Source organism: Carcharodon carcharias, chromosome 10, assembly GCF_017639515.1.
Source record: "Carcharodon carcharias isolate sCarCar2 chromosome 10, sCarCar2.pri, whole genome shotgun sequence".
Lineage (NCBI taxonomy): Eukaryota > Metazoa > Chordata > Chondrichthyes > Lamniformes > Lamnidae > Carcharodon > Carcharodon carcharias.
Genome location: NC_054476.1, coordinates 59,751,887 through 59,766,050, shown reverse-complemented (window position 1 = coordinate 59,766,050; position 14,164 = coordinate 59,751,887). Strand labels below are relative to the sequence as shown.

Here is a 14,164-nt window from a genome sequence, read left to right as displayed (position 1 = left end):
AAATAGCACTATGTCTGACTGAGTATATGGTACTCTTGCCTATCTGATGTGGGAAAGTTCTCTCTGTTGTGTTAAATACTTAAGATACTGCTTCATAAGTAATTAGGAACCACATATTTGTTTCCTATGGTGAGTTGCTGAATGAATACAACTAAATTTGTTCCATTACTGAATATTGGATACAAGACCTGCATTCATTTCAGAAGCTGTACTATTTGAAAATAATAAAGGAAGAGCACTTCAGATTGTCATGAGATTTGAAATACTTTTTCATATACTATTTCCCTGAGACATAGGCTCAGACATGAGACATGAGGTTCCGCTCATTTGCAATTGGGGAAATGTGCTCAAAATGCACTGGAATTTGCTGAAGTGAAGCTTTTTTTATTCATTCATGGGATGTGGGCATCACTGTGGCCAGCATTTAGTGCCCAACCCTAATTGCCTTTGAGAAGGTGGTTTTGAGCTCCCTTTTTGAACTGCTGCAGGTACGCCCACAGTGCTGTTAGGGAGAGAGCTCCAGGATTTTGACCCAGCGATAGTGAACCCTTGTCAGCCCATGCCTGGATATTGTCCAGGTCTTACTGCATTTGGACATGGACTGCTTCAGCATCTGAGAGTCACGAATGGTGCTGAACATTGTGCAATCATCAGTGAACATCCCCATTTCTGACCTTATGATGGAAGGAAGGTCATTAATGAAGCAGCTGAAGATGGTTGGACCTAGGACACTACTTTGAAGAACTCCTTCAGTGTTGTCCTAGAACCGAGTTGATTGATCTCCAACAATCACAACTATCTGCCTTTGTGCTAGGCGTGACTCCAACCATGAAGAATTTTCCCCCGATTCCCATTGACTCCAACTTTGCTAGGGCTCCTTGTTGCCTTACTGTCTTACACACAAATCTACACTCAAATTAATCTATATAAGTGTTATGATACAGCAGTTGGTAAAGGCTTAGTTGTTTAAATCCCAGAGGGAAACTTGAACGGCTGCCTCAACCTATATTTTCAATTGGTATGTTTGAAATGCAGCTCTGAATTCAGGAATGAAACTACAAGCTTCAAGAGGTTTTTATATGTCAGAAGGATAGGCAGGAAGGAAAAGGAGGTGGTGTAACTTTATTAGTAAAGGAAGAGATCAGTGATATAGTGAGAAATAATATAGAAATGGGAGAGCAAGATGTAGAGTCAGTCTGGGTAGAAATAAGAAATAGCAAGTGAAAGAAGTCCCTGGTGGGAGTAATCTATAGGTCCCCAAACAGTAGTTCAGCAGTAGGGCACAATATAAACCAGGAAATACTGGGAGCATGTAAGAAAGGCACAGCAATAATCATGGGTGATTTTTAATATGCATATAGACTAGACTAATCAAATTGGCAAGGGTAGCCCCGAGGGAGAGTTCGAAGAGTGTATTAGTGATTGTTTCTTGGAGCAATATGTTGTGGAACCAACCAGGGAGCAGGCTATTCTGGATTTGGTTTTGTGTAATGAGATGGGATTAATTAATGATCTCATAGTAAAGGATCCTCGAGGGAAGAGTGATCATAGCATGCTAGAATTTCAAGTTCAGTTTGAGAGCGAGAAACTTGAGTCCCACACTAGTGTTCTGGAGTTAAAGAAAGGTAACTACATAGGCATGAGGGCAGATTTGGCCCTAGTGGACTGGGCAGGAAGACTACAAGGGAGGACAGTTGGTGAACAGTGGCAGATATTTAAGGTGATATTCAATTCCTCCCAAGTAAAATATATTCCAAAGAGGAAGAAAGATGGTAAGAGGGGGGGAAAGCATCCATGGCTAAGCAAGGAAATTAAAGATAACATAAAGGCAAAAACTAATGCATACCACATTGCAAAGGTCAGTGGCAGGCTGGAAGATTGGGAAACTTTTAAAGATCAGCAAAGGGTTACTAAAAAAATAATAAGAGCAACGGTAAATTATGAAAGAAAACTAGCGCAAAATGTAAAAATTGTTAGCAAAAGCTTCTACAGTATATAAAAGGAAAGAGAGTAGCTAAAGTGAATGTTGGTCCCTTGGGGAGTTAATAGTGGGGAACGCAGAAATGGCAGAGACGCTTAATCAATATTTTGTCTCAGTTTTCTCGGTGGAGGACACTAGTACCACCCCAATAGTAACAGGTAGTGCAGAGGGTATAGTGAGGGAGGAACTTAGAACAATCACCATCACTAGAGAAAAAGTACTGAGCAAACTATTGGGATTAAAGGGTGACAAGTCCCCAGGACCTGATGGCCTACATCCCAGGGTCTTAAAGGAAGTGGCAGCGGAGATTGTGGATGCATTGGCTATAATATTCCAAAATTCCCTGGATTCTGGAAAGGTTCCAGTGGATTGGAAAGATGCTAATATAACGCCCTTATTCAAAAAGGAGGGGAGGCAGAAAGTAGGAAACTATAGACCAGTTAATTTAATGTCTGTTGTTGGGAAATTATTGAAATCCATTATAAAGGAAGTAGTAATGGGGCATTTGGAAAGTCAAAATGCAATCCATCAAATTCAGCATGGTTTTATGAAGAGTAAATCATGTTTGACTAACTTGCTAGAGTTCTTTGAAGATGTGACAAGCAAAGTGGATAATGGGGATCCTGTAGATGTAGTATATCTGGATTTCCAGAAGGCCTTTAATAAGGTGCCGTACAAAAGATTAGTACACAAGATAAGATCTCACAGAATTAGGGGTAATATATTAGCTTGGATAGAGGATTGGCTAACCAACAGAAAGCAGAGAGTTGGGATAAATGGGTCTTTTTCTGGCTGGCAAGCTGTAACTAGTGGGGTGCCACAGGGTTCAGTCCTTGGGCCCCAACTATTTACAATCTATATAAATGACTTGAATTCAGGGATAGAAGGTACTATAGCTATATTTGCAGATGACACCAAAATAGGTGGGAAAGTAAGTTGCAATGAAGAAATAAGAAATTTACAAATGGATATGGACAGGTTAGGTGAATGGGCCAAAATTTGGCAGATGGAGTTTAACGTGGATAAGCGTGACGTTATCCATTTTGGTCAGAAGAATAAAAAGGCGACTTATTATTTAAACGGAGAGAAACTTCAGAATGTTTCAGTGCAGAGGGATCTGGGTGTCCTCGTGCATGAATCGCTGAAAGCTAGTATGCAGGGACAGCAGATAATAAGGAAGGCAAATGGAGTTTTGGCATTTATTGCTAAAGGAATAGAGTATAAAAATAGGGAAGTGTTGTTACAACTGTACAAGGCATTGGTGAGACTGCACCTGGAGTACTGTACCATTTTGGTCCCATTACCTGAGGAAGAATGTAGTTGCATTGGAGGCGGTTCAGAGGAGGTTCACTACATTGATTCCAGAGATGCGGGGCTTGTCTTATGAGGAGAGATTGAGCAGTTTAGGCCTATACTCACCAGAGTTTAGAAGGATGAGAGGAGATCTAATTGAGGTATATAAGATGCTAAAGGGGATAGACAAAGTAGACGTGGAGCAAATGTTTCCACTTGTGGGGCATTTTAGAATGAGAGACCATAGTTTTAGGCTAAGGGGTGGTAGATTTAAATCAGAGATGAGGAGGAATTACTTTTCTGAAAGAATCGTGAATCTGTGGAATTCACAACCTCAGAGTGCAGTGGATGCTGGGATGCTGAATAAATTTAAGCAGGAGATAGACAGATTTTTAATTAGTAACGGGTTGAAAGGTTCTGAGGAGAGGGTGGGAAATTGGAGTTGAGGCCGAAATGAGATCAGCCATGATCGTATTGAATGGCAGGGCAGGCTCGAGGGGCTGAATTGCCTACTCCTGCTCCTAGTTCTTATGTTCTTATATTCTTATATAAACTAAATTAAACATTTATTAATTTAACAAGAAATTAAGCACATACACATGTCTATACATAACTACCATAATAACTTTTAAACAAATGAATCACTCCCAGGTAAATCTTCACCAAGGCAACAGTAACCCATAGACTTTAAACAGACACCAGGCAAAGCACAATTGACCTTATGAATTCAAAATGAGGTTCTTTGCAATTTGGTTCCTTTGCAGACACAGTTGTAGGGCTTACAGTCTGCCTAGATCTAACATGCCTCTGACCTGCACGTACAAAACTCCTTTCTGTTTATACCTAGCCTTCCTTTTGAATGTAAACTCTCATTGTATCACTAGGCCTTTGAACTCCACATCTTCTAGCAATAAACTCGTTTTCATCGCACCAATTTTATTAGTAATATAAACACATTGCTTGGTGTCTCCTAGCTAGGTGCAAGATTTTATTCCCTTCTTTTGAACAGTTTATTCAACAAATGCAAATGTACTCTTTACCTTCTAGCCTTACGTTTATCTAATTAATATTTCAAACTACTATACATCAAAGCACCCAGAATAGCTAGCTTTAATCCAATTAAGCCACACGCAGGCACAGACCCTACTGCAAGTCCAATTTAAAAATAATTTCCAATAATATAATAAACAATATCTCTTCATGACAATAAGGCTGAGCGTAAAATTCCCCATGTGTCAACACAATCATGTAGCTTTATAGATTATGATCCATTTATGATAGGGACATGGCCAATAGGACCTCAAGATTACTGAATGAAAATATAACTTAAACTAAAAATGTGTTCAAATAATTGCTGCGGTTGAAAAATCTGGCCAGTTAGTGATTAGGGCAAATAAATTCATTAAACTTCAACTCATTTGAATTGCAGTGAAACACCTGGCCATATTGTTTTAGTTACTTCTTCTCACCTCTTTCTTCTCCCCTCCACCACCCCCACCCCCATTTCCATATCTGATTCTCTAACACAAAGGATAGCTTTTGGCCTTCAACCAAGCCTCTTTAATGAGGTTAAGCAGTATATGGGAACTCAACTATATCTCTTAAAAATGTGGGCATATATCAGGGCATGAGAAAAACATCATCTGTGTACAAAGCTCATTAACTTGCAAAGTTAGCTAATATTCTGGTTGAACAGAAAACGATATTCGCTTCCTTAATATTCATATTGAATTTTATCCTTTCACCATGTTGCATATGAATATAGGAACAGGAATGGGTTATTCAGCCTCTCAAGCCTATTCTGCCATTCAGTTGGATCATGGCTAATGTGTCCCTTCAGTCCACTTACCTACATTGGTTCTGTACTCTTTAATAAGCTTGCCTAACTGTTATGACCTCTGGATGTTAAATGTTGGTTATGTTGTAAACAGTCTCCCTTAATTCAAGGTAAAATAGAGTAGTGGAGAGCGGTATGTGACCTCATGCGAAGTCTGTCCGGAGACAAGCCCATGTTACCTGGTTGCCATGGGGGCAGGGACCCAGGTTGAAACAAATTGAAAGTAAGATGCAAATTTTAACACCTGACCACAAGGGAGAAAGGCAGCTGTTCTTGCTGCTTTCAGATTCTCAGAGGAAGTCAAATCAAATGATTCAGGGAAGAAGATTCACAACAGGTGCTGCTATGGGAGGAGGAAGAAGAGGACTGTTCTTGGGTTAACCACCGAGTGGAGAGCTGGTGAGGACTGAACCCATTTTCAAGGAAACAAGAATTGTGAAGAATTAAAGACCATGGAATCACCAGAGGGTACCATGCAATGCGAAGTCCATCTGATTATGCTCAAAGGGTTGGGCGAAGGGAACTTTGTTTAAAAGGAAGATTCACCCTGGTGAAACAGAGAGAAGAGATCCTATTAGAGCCAGGAGGAGTTTTGGATTTTAAGCACAAGACTACAATTCTGCGGATAGTACAGTGTAACATTTAAACGTGGCATGGGGTTTTTGGCTGTAAGTTAATTGGGAATACCTTTTTGGTAGTTCAGTGTATTAGTTGCCTACTTACTAATGTATGTTTGTTACAGTAAAAATTTTAAAGCAGGAAATCTTGTCACGTGATCCTTTTTATCAGTCACTGGAAAATTCATATCTCTTAAAAGTCATCAGTCTCTATGGTGGATCGTAACATAATCAATCTCAGTTTTGAAATTTTCAATTGATCTAGCTTTTTGGAAGAGTGTGTTACAGATTTTTACCACGCTTTGTGTGATGAAGTACTTTCTGACATCACCCCCTGAATAGCCTAGTTCTAATTGCACCCGTGTTCTGAACTCTCACACCAGAAGAAATAGCTCCTCTCTATCTGTCTTATCAAATCTTTTAATTATCTGAAAACACTATAATTAGAACACCTTTGAAACTTCTTTATTCAAGGGAATACAGACATCATAGTTTAAAATTTTAACCCATATTTCATTTGCTGAATGTGGGCCTTGAAGGCCAGTGTATCTATCCTAAGGTGTGGTGCCCAGGCTGAAATGTATAAGCCTATTTACTATTGAACACTCCTTGGTAGTACAGAACTAGTATATTACTGAAATGAGAGATATGGTGCCAAAGCTTTTCGCCTTGCACTCATCAGGACAAACACAAGAATGCCAAATTTCAGGCGATCACAATTTATACTATTAGAGAAAAGGTACTGATTGGTTAGCAAGTTGACTCTGATTGGCCAAGGCATTGCTATGGAGAAAGCAATGGGGAACTATAAGCTCCCTAAGCTTCCTGGTAATTCAAAAATGTGTAAGACTTGAACATATTCCTTTTGTTTTGAATGCGCATTTGTGAAGAAGCATTGAGTAATGTGAGTCAAGAAATTTCTGTGCATCTTTCTAATATTCATCATTAAATAGTGAAGAAAATATTTTATTTATCATTTGATAACAATTGTCAGTTTGTCGAGCAATTATTTCCTTTTAGAAGCAGCCTGACAAAATCTGGTTTTCTGAAAGTCTAGAAAAGATGGTAGCCTTTTTTGGGGTGGGTGGGTGAATCACTAATTGCATGCGTGGCAGAAAAGGTTTGTTTATTTCTAGTATTGTGTCCTGGGACTGAAAGCTAATACCACAAGTTGACTATGCTCTACATGTGGAAGGTGGTGTATATACAAAGACAATTTTTGTTTAAATAGCCAAATTACTACATATTTCACTTAATAATGGAGCAAAAGATTTCATTTTGCAAAACATGATGTAAATTAAGATTTTATTGTACTCAAATATTCATATATTCTTTGGTACAGTTTACTGTGTACATGTTCTTGTCAATCGTCTTAAACCTCCTCACACAGGTTTTGCACTGGGTAAAATTTCCCACCTTGCCTTGTATTAAATATAGATTCTGATGGCTGTAGTTGAAATTCAGCATTATAGGATGATGGCTGCATCATCATGGAGCTTGCTGTAATAAATAATAAAGCTGAAATATTCATGGCTTTGAATGAATTGACAGGTAAATTTGTTCACTGTAGCAAAGCATACAAATGTCAGGCAATTAGCACGTAAAAATAGGTTGAAAGTTAGGATTTAAAAGATTCTGGTTCTGCACTCTAATATTTTAATTGAACCTGCTACAAATCACATTTGTTTGGGCAGCCTCCATTCCCTGGTCACATTAGACAAAAGATCAAGTTAGTTGGTGCAGTTTCATTTGTGTGCAGTTGGTTCGACATGCAGTCTTTGTACAAGTACCTTTCTTGTATTTAGCATTACCTATTGCATTACTATTCTTATGTTCCTGTAGACTTGGTCTGTCCCAGCTAGAAGTCTTTCGTAGACACCTACTTGATGTGTTGCAGAAGAGCAATAAACCTAAGGTATGCCTTCCCATTCTTCTAGCTTGTGCTTTTTCGGAATGTACTTCCTCCTAAAGTTTATTTCTTTCCATCAAGCATCTGAATACACTATTGAAGCACACTCCAATGACCAGAATATACTAATTTTGTTTATTTCAGTAGATACTTCTAAAAGCTGTTATTATTATCATTATCTAGCTCTATTCATTGCAGAAACATCAAAACATGTATATATTTTTGCTTTTTCCCTATATTCTTGCCTAAATAATTTCCCAGTAATGCAGAAAATTATTTTTGAACAATCCTGTGCTACCTCTGTGAATCCTGCAGTGTGAACTACTTCACGCTACAACAATGTGGGGTGTGCTCGGGTAAAAGGGTATGAAAAAAGATCAGAACTAGAAGAGCAGAGACCATGAGCTGGGACGTAGGGCTGCAGGAGGTTGCATGTGGCAGGGCAGGGGACAAGTTTACAGACTAGAACAAAGATCTTGAAAGGAAAGGGAGCTATTTATGGTGTCAGTGAGCATTCACAGAAGCGATATTAGCTATTTGGTTAGGGGAGGGTTGTGAACACAGCAGATTGGTCTCATGAAGGAGATGAACTTGATCAGGGAAAAGTGGAGCTAGCTGTGATGCTACAGAGTGATTTGATTTCATGGGCCAGCAATGAAGAAGGGCATAACAATGGATAGTTTTGAACTTCCAGACAAAAAAGTCCATGCTCTCCTCAAACCAGGTGTTGGAAGTGGGGTTGGAGGGAGCAGAAGAAGAGGGTTAAAGTTGGGGGTATGCTACGGAGAAAGAAGCAAAGAAAGTGTCAGCTCTGGCTCCATTGATAGCCACCAGAACAGACACATGCTCCTGGCATCAACTGAGCCTGAAGGAAGCTGTTTGTGGTGCAAGTTTTTACTTTATTTTGAGTATCATTAATTTTTCAGGTTCAAGTTCCATGCCAGGATGAGCACAAAAATCAAGGCTGACACCCCAGTGCAGTACAAAGAGAGTGTTGCACTGCAGGAGGTGCCGTCTTTCAGATGAGACTTTAAACAGAACTCCATCTGCCCTTGCAGGTGGACGTAAAAGATCTCAGGCCACTATTTTGAAGAACAGCAGGAGAGTTATCCCTCAATCAACATCACAAAAACAGATTGTCTGGTCATTATCAAATTGTTGTTTGTGAGAGTTAGCTGTATGCAAATAGGCTACTGCATTCCCAATATTACAACAGTGGCTACACTTAAAAGTACTTCACTGGCTGTAAAGTGCTTTGAGACACCTGGCGGTCATGAAAGGTGCATCATAAACGCAGATCTTTCTTTAAAGCAGTTTAGAATTGTCCTTGCCCACAAGAATATTCTACTAACGCATAATAATGAGCATAAAACCAAATTAAATTACCATTTGCATATACACTGAAAACCCTCTAGAAATATTAATAGAATAAAAGAGGAGTTGAAATAATGTTTATTTAACACTCACACTCTACCAAAACAGCCCATTTTTCTTTGCACAAAGATAGATGTCAAAAGTGCCCTGAGGTCTGCGAGTGGGGTTCTACTTTTTGTCTAATCCAAAACTATACTTTCTAGAATTGGTGTTAGCCTGTCTGGTTTTGGGGCTAGCTGCTTGACAATGTTCACAACTCAAAATGGGGTAGCAAGCACCCGGTTTTCAAATGCCATATTTTTAAACATTGTAAAGGGACAAAGCTTGGATATGTTCAACTCACTTGTATATGCAGAAAGCCTTGGCTCAATCCCATGTGGGATGACACATTTATAACATTAAGACTCACCACTATTCAGTTTTAGATTGAACAAATGTGGCAACTCTATTTCTAGAGAGTCAGAGCACCTTTGTCTCAATGCTTGTTTTTAGGAAGTCCACACAATGACTGCATGGTGCCACCACCAAATATGTTTTCCCCCATCCTTCCCCGTCAGAAGTCCAAAAGGACTGTTTCCTCTGTGACACCTGGTCCATTCCCCAATCACCCAAAAATCCCATTCCCTTCCCACACCACCTTCCCATGGAAGTGCAGGAAATGCAAAACCTGCCCTTTTACCTCCTCCCTTCCCATCATCGAAGACCCCAAACATTTCTTCCAAAAGAAGCAACGATTTACTTGTCATTCTTTCAATTTGGCATTCTCTCCACAGGTGCTGCCAGACCTGCTGAATATTTCCATCATTTTCTGGGTTTTTTTCAGATTTCTAGCATTTGGAGTATTTTGCTTTTGTACGTACTGATTTGCGGTTGAGATAACCATTATGTTTAAAATTCAACATGTTCCTGGTAAAGCTTCCTATAGGCATTTGACTCCTTTCTGTGACTTTGTTAAAAAATTGCTTAAGCAGCAATATTTCAATGTTACCTTTCCAGTACTTAGAATATTACTAGCCCTTTACTATATAAAATTCAAAATTGGATCCCTTGTAAGAGTAACAGAGTTTTTGCCATCAGTCATTGTCCAGCTTGACCTCTGGCATTTGACACAGCTGACAGCAATGATCTTCTCTCCTTCGTAGCCCATCTCTGAATGTATTACTTGCTTGGTTCCATTCACATCAGTCTCAATGCAGCCAGCAAAACTCCTATAATGTTAACAATGTAGGGAACAGGAGCAGGAGTGGACCTCAAGTCTGCTCCACTGTTCAATACCATCATGGCTGATCTTTTGCCTACACTCCGATTTCCTGTTAACTCTACGTACCCCTGCATTCCCTGAAAGACCAAATATCTGTCAATCTCAACCTTAAATATACTCAATGATGGAGTATCCGCAAGCCTCTGTGATAGACAAATCTAAAAATTCACAATCCTTTGAGTGAAGAAATTTCTTATCCCGGTCCTAAATGATCGACCCCTTATCCTGAGACTGTGCCCCATGTTCTAGACTTCCCAGCCAGCGGAAACAATCTCTGTGTCTACCAAGATCATACCCCTTCAGAATCTTGTATGTTTCAATGAGATCAACTTAATCGTTTAATTTCCAGAGAATATAGGCCCAATTTACCCAGTCTTTCCATAAGACAGCACTCTCATCCCAGGAACCAATCTAGTGAATCTTCACTGTACCACCTCCAATGAAAGTATAACATTCCTTAGATATGGAGACTAAAACTGCACAGAATATTCCAGATGTGATTTCACCAAAGCCCTATCCAATTGTAACAAGACTTTCTTATCCTTGTACTTCAATCCACTACCTACAAGTTCCTGTTCAAACCACACGCACTATCCTGACTTAGAACTATATCGCTCCTCCTTCCTAACAACTGTGGATGTATCTACACCACATGGACTGCAGCAGTTCAAGAAGGCAGCTCACCATCAATACCTTCTCAAGAGCAATTAGAGATGGGCAACTGGCTTTCCCAGTGATGCCACACCCCATGAGCAAACAAAACATAAAAAACACAGAAGTATATAGCTAAAATTTACCTCTATTTTAAAAACCTGACTAGGCCTCAACTGGAATACTGCATCCAGTTCTGGGCTTCATACTTGAGAAAGGATTGGAGAGTGTATAGAGGAGATTCATGATAATGATTCCAGGGATAAAGAACTGTAGCTGTGAGGATAGGTTGGAGAGGCTGGGACTGTTTTCCTTGGAGAAAAAATGGCTGAGGGGAGACTTGATGGAGATATTCAAGATCCTGAGGGGTATGGACAGGGTAAATAGTGAGAAACTGTTCCCACTCAAGAGAATGTCAAGAACTAGAGGGCACAGATTCAAAATAATTGGCAAAAGGAGTGAATGTGATGTGAGCAAATTTTTTTTCACCCCTAGGATGGTTGGTGTCTGGAATAAGTTTCCTGAAAGGGTGGTGGAGACAGGTTCAATTGTGGTTTTCAAAAGGGAATTGGATTGCCACCTGAAAAGAGAGAATGTGCAAGGTTATGGGGATAAGGCAGGGGAATGGGACTAGGTGGAATGCTCTTTCAGAGAGCCAGTGCAGACTTGATGGGCCAAATGGCCTCTTTCTGCACTCTAAAGATACTGTGAATGGGCTGGATTCAATGTGGGTGACAGGGTTCTTCTCAACAGTTGGAAAACCAGTAGGAGCCTGAGTCACTTTGCTCTGGGAGGCCTGCATAATTACATTCCAATCAGACACTTACCTGAGCAGCATCAGGCCTCCCATTGGATTAAGCCTGCAGAGGGTAGAAATCCCACCCCTGAGAGCTGCTGGCCAATCAGAGGCTGGCCTCTCTCCAGTACTGGCAGTGTCATGGAATGGTAGCCAATGGCCAATACTACAGGGAGTGAAGGCAGATTATGGTCCTGAGGAGGGGACCACTGGCGATGGGGGCAGGGGGGGTGGGGTGGGGGGTGGTGGTGGGGGGGTGTGGAGGCGTGGCTTCCTGCAAGGCCCCCCTTCCCAACATCAGGCTCATCATTTGGGCGCAGAGACAATGGGCCCCACCCCATGTCTTGGTAGGCTGATGGCAAACCTGATAGATTTGCTAGGCAGCCTTCCTGGATGGTGAGTTCCCTGTCAGCCACTGTTGAATACTGCCAGCAGCAGGATGAGGCCCTTAAGTGATCATATATTAGCCTCTGCTTGGGAAGGTTGCCCGCCTCAATTCCGCCCGAGAATTAGTTGGAGGGAAGTGAGACGGCAGTGGGAACTCTGCCCACGGCCTTCTGCCTTTCACAAGTCCTGCCTGGCAGGTCCATTAAATTCTGCCCGTAGTGTCCAGTTTACATTTTCTGAAATTTTGAAATTTCAGTTCAAAATGGAACAGGTGACAACACAAACTGGGGACTGATAGTTATCCTGCTCCTTGTTATTGTTCTGTGTTATTGATGAATAAGATACTTTCAAATCCCTACGTTTTTTTTTTAAATCTCTTCCTGTAGTGGAGAATTATCATGGGCGGTACTAAATGTATTCCTAAATCTGAACTGCCGGACGATGAAGAAGTGACTAACGTTCAGAGTAACAGGCAGTGGACCTACCCCAGTGACCTTACTATTGCCCTTTCTGCTAGCGTCCCACTCTACCCACCAGGTCGGATTATTCACGTGATACACAACCATCCTGAGGATAAGTGGTAGGTATCTACAAAATTGATAGCTCTGATTCACTTTTTTTGTCAACCTATGAGCCCATTTTTTCCAGGTTGTTTTCCTTTGAATCACTAGTCTATGCGTCAACTGAGAAGAGAGAGCTATTGTGACGGTCCAGTGAATAATTTCACTCTAAATTTCCCTTCCTTTCTGCCTTTCATGGGGAAATTCCTGCTGCATCTATTGTTTCAACTTTTCACTTTTAATGGTGTGGATGAAGAAAATAGAGTTGTATACCCAAGTTTGCAGGTGACATTAAGTTAGCAGTGATGGGGTACAGTAAGTAGTGCGGTTGGAAGCAGTAAGTTGCAAAGGGACATAGATTAACTGAGTGGACAAAGCCATGGCAAATTTAGAGTTTGGTGTGGACAAATGTGAGGTCATCTACTTTGGACTCATGAAAGATAAATCGGAGTATTTTCTAAATGGTGAAAAATAATGGACTTTTGAAAAGCAGAGATTTGACAGTACAGTTACAAGAATCACTAAAAGCCAGTAGTCAGGTAACAAGAGCAATCAAAATAGGCAAGTGCAATGTTGGCTCAAGAGGGCTAGAATGCAAAGGGAGGAAGTTTCAGTTATAGCAAGCTTTGGTAAGACCCCATTAAATTTGTATTCCGTTTTGGGCATATGATCTCAAAATATATTCTGACCTTGGAGTAGTTGCAATCCAGATTCCTCCAAATGATACTGGGACTTAGAGGGTTAAATTATGAGAACAGCTAGGATAAACATTGCTTGTATTCCCTTGAGCATAGGTGTTGAGGGGTGATCGAATTGAGGTGTTTCAAACATTAAATGGATTTGCTGCGGTAGATGCAGTGAAACTCTTTCCTGTGCTACAGGAAATCAAGAAGGGACATAAATATAAAATGAGAGCTATAGGCTGTTCAGGAGTGAAATTAGCAGACACTTTTTAACACAAAAAGTTAAAGAAATTTGGATCTCTTCCTCAAACAATTGAAGTTTTCATGATTGATAAATTTTTGTAGTATGGCTATTGAGGGATGTGGAGAAAAGGAAGGAAAATGGTGCTAAATGCAGATTAGCCATGATCTAATTGAATGACCCGATGGGCTGAATGATCTGCTCTCTTCTCTTACATTTTTTGTCTCCGTGCTGTGCTCCAGTCTTGCCAAGTGGCACAAAGGTGCTTCTATAGCTCTCTGTCACCATCTAGTAGCATAAATCGGAACCTACAGCAGCAAATAATTTGAAATGAGATCTGATACAGTCAGCCATAATTTGCTTTGCAGGGTATATGTTGAATTTGCCATCAGTAACACTTGTCCTTGCACTTACAAGTTTTGAAATTTTTTGTGTGACAAGTTGTTGAAAGTGTGAGCTAGTAACATCATAGCTAAGAAAACCAGGCATCAGACTTGGGTGAACAGGGTCACCAACTCTGTATCTCCTTAACTAATCTGATTGAAAGACTGTAAAATTAACGGTGCAAGAACTA

At 40.4% G+C, this 14,164-nt stretch overlaps 1 protein-coding gene across 13 annotated transcripts in view; it reads left to right on the top strand.

Annotated features, from left to right (window-relative positions):
- Positions 1-14,164, top strand: part of dagla (diacylglycerol lipase, alpha) — a 485,025-nt gene that overhangs the window by 417,847 nt on the left and 53,014 nt on the right. For all 13 annotated transcript variants that reach the window (XR_005944203.1, XM_041197351.1, XM_041197355.1 and 10 more), the window contains 2 exons: positions 7,571-7,643; positions 12,493-12,686. Coding sequence is in view for 12 of the 13 variants with exons in the window: in XM_041197351.1 (XP_041053285.1) it covers positions 7,571-7,643; positions 12,493-12,686 (267 nt within the window). In the remaining variant the exon portion in view is untranslated. The remainder of the gene's footprint in view (positions 1-7,570; positions 7,644-12,492; positions 12,687-14,164) is intronic.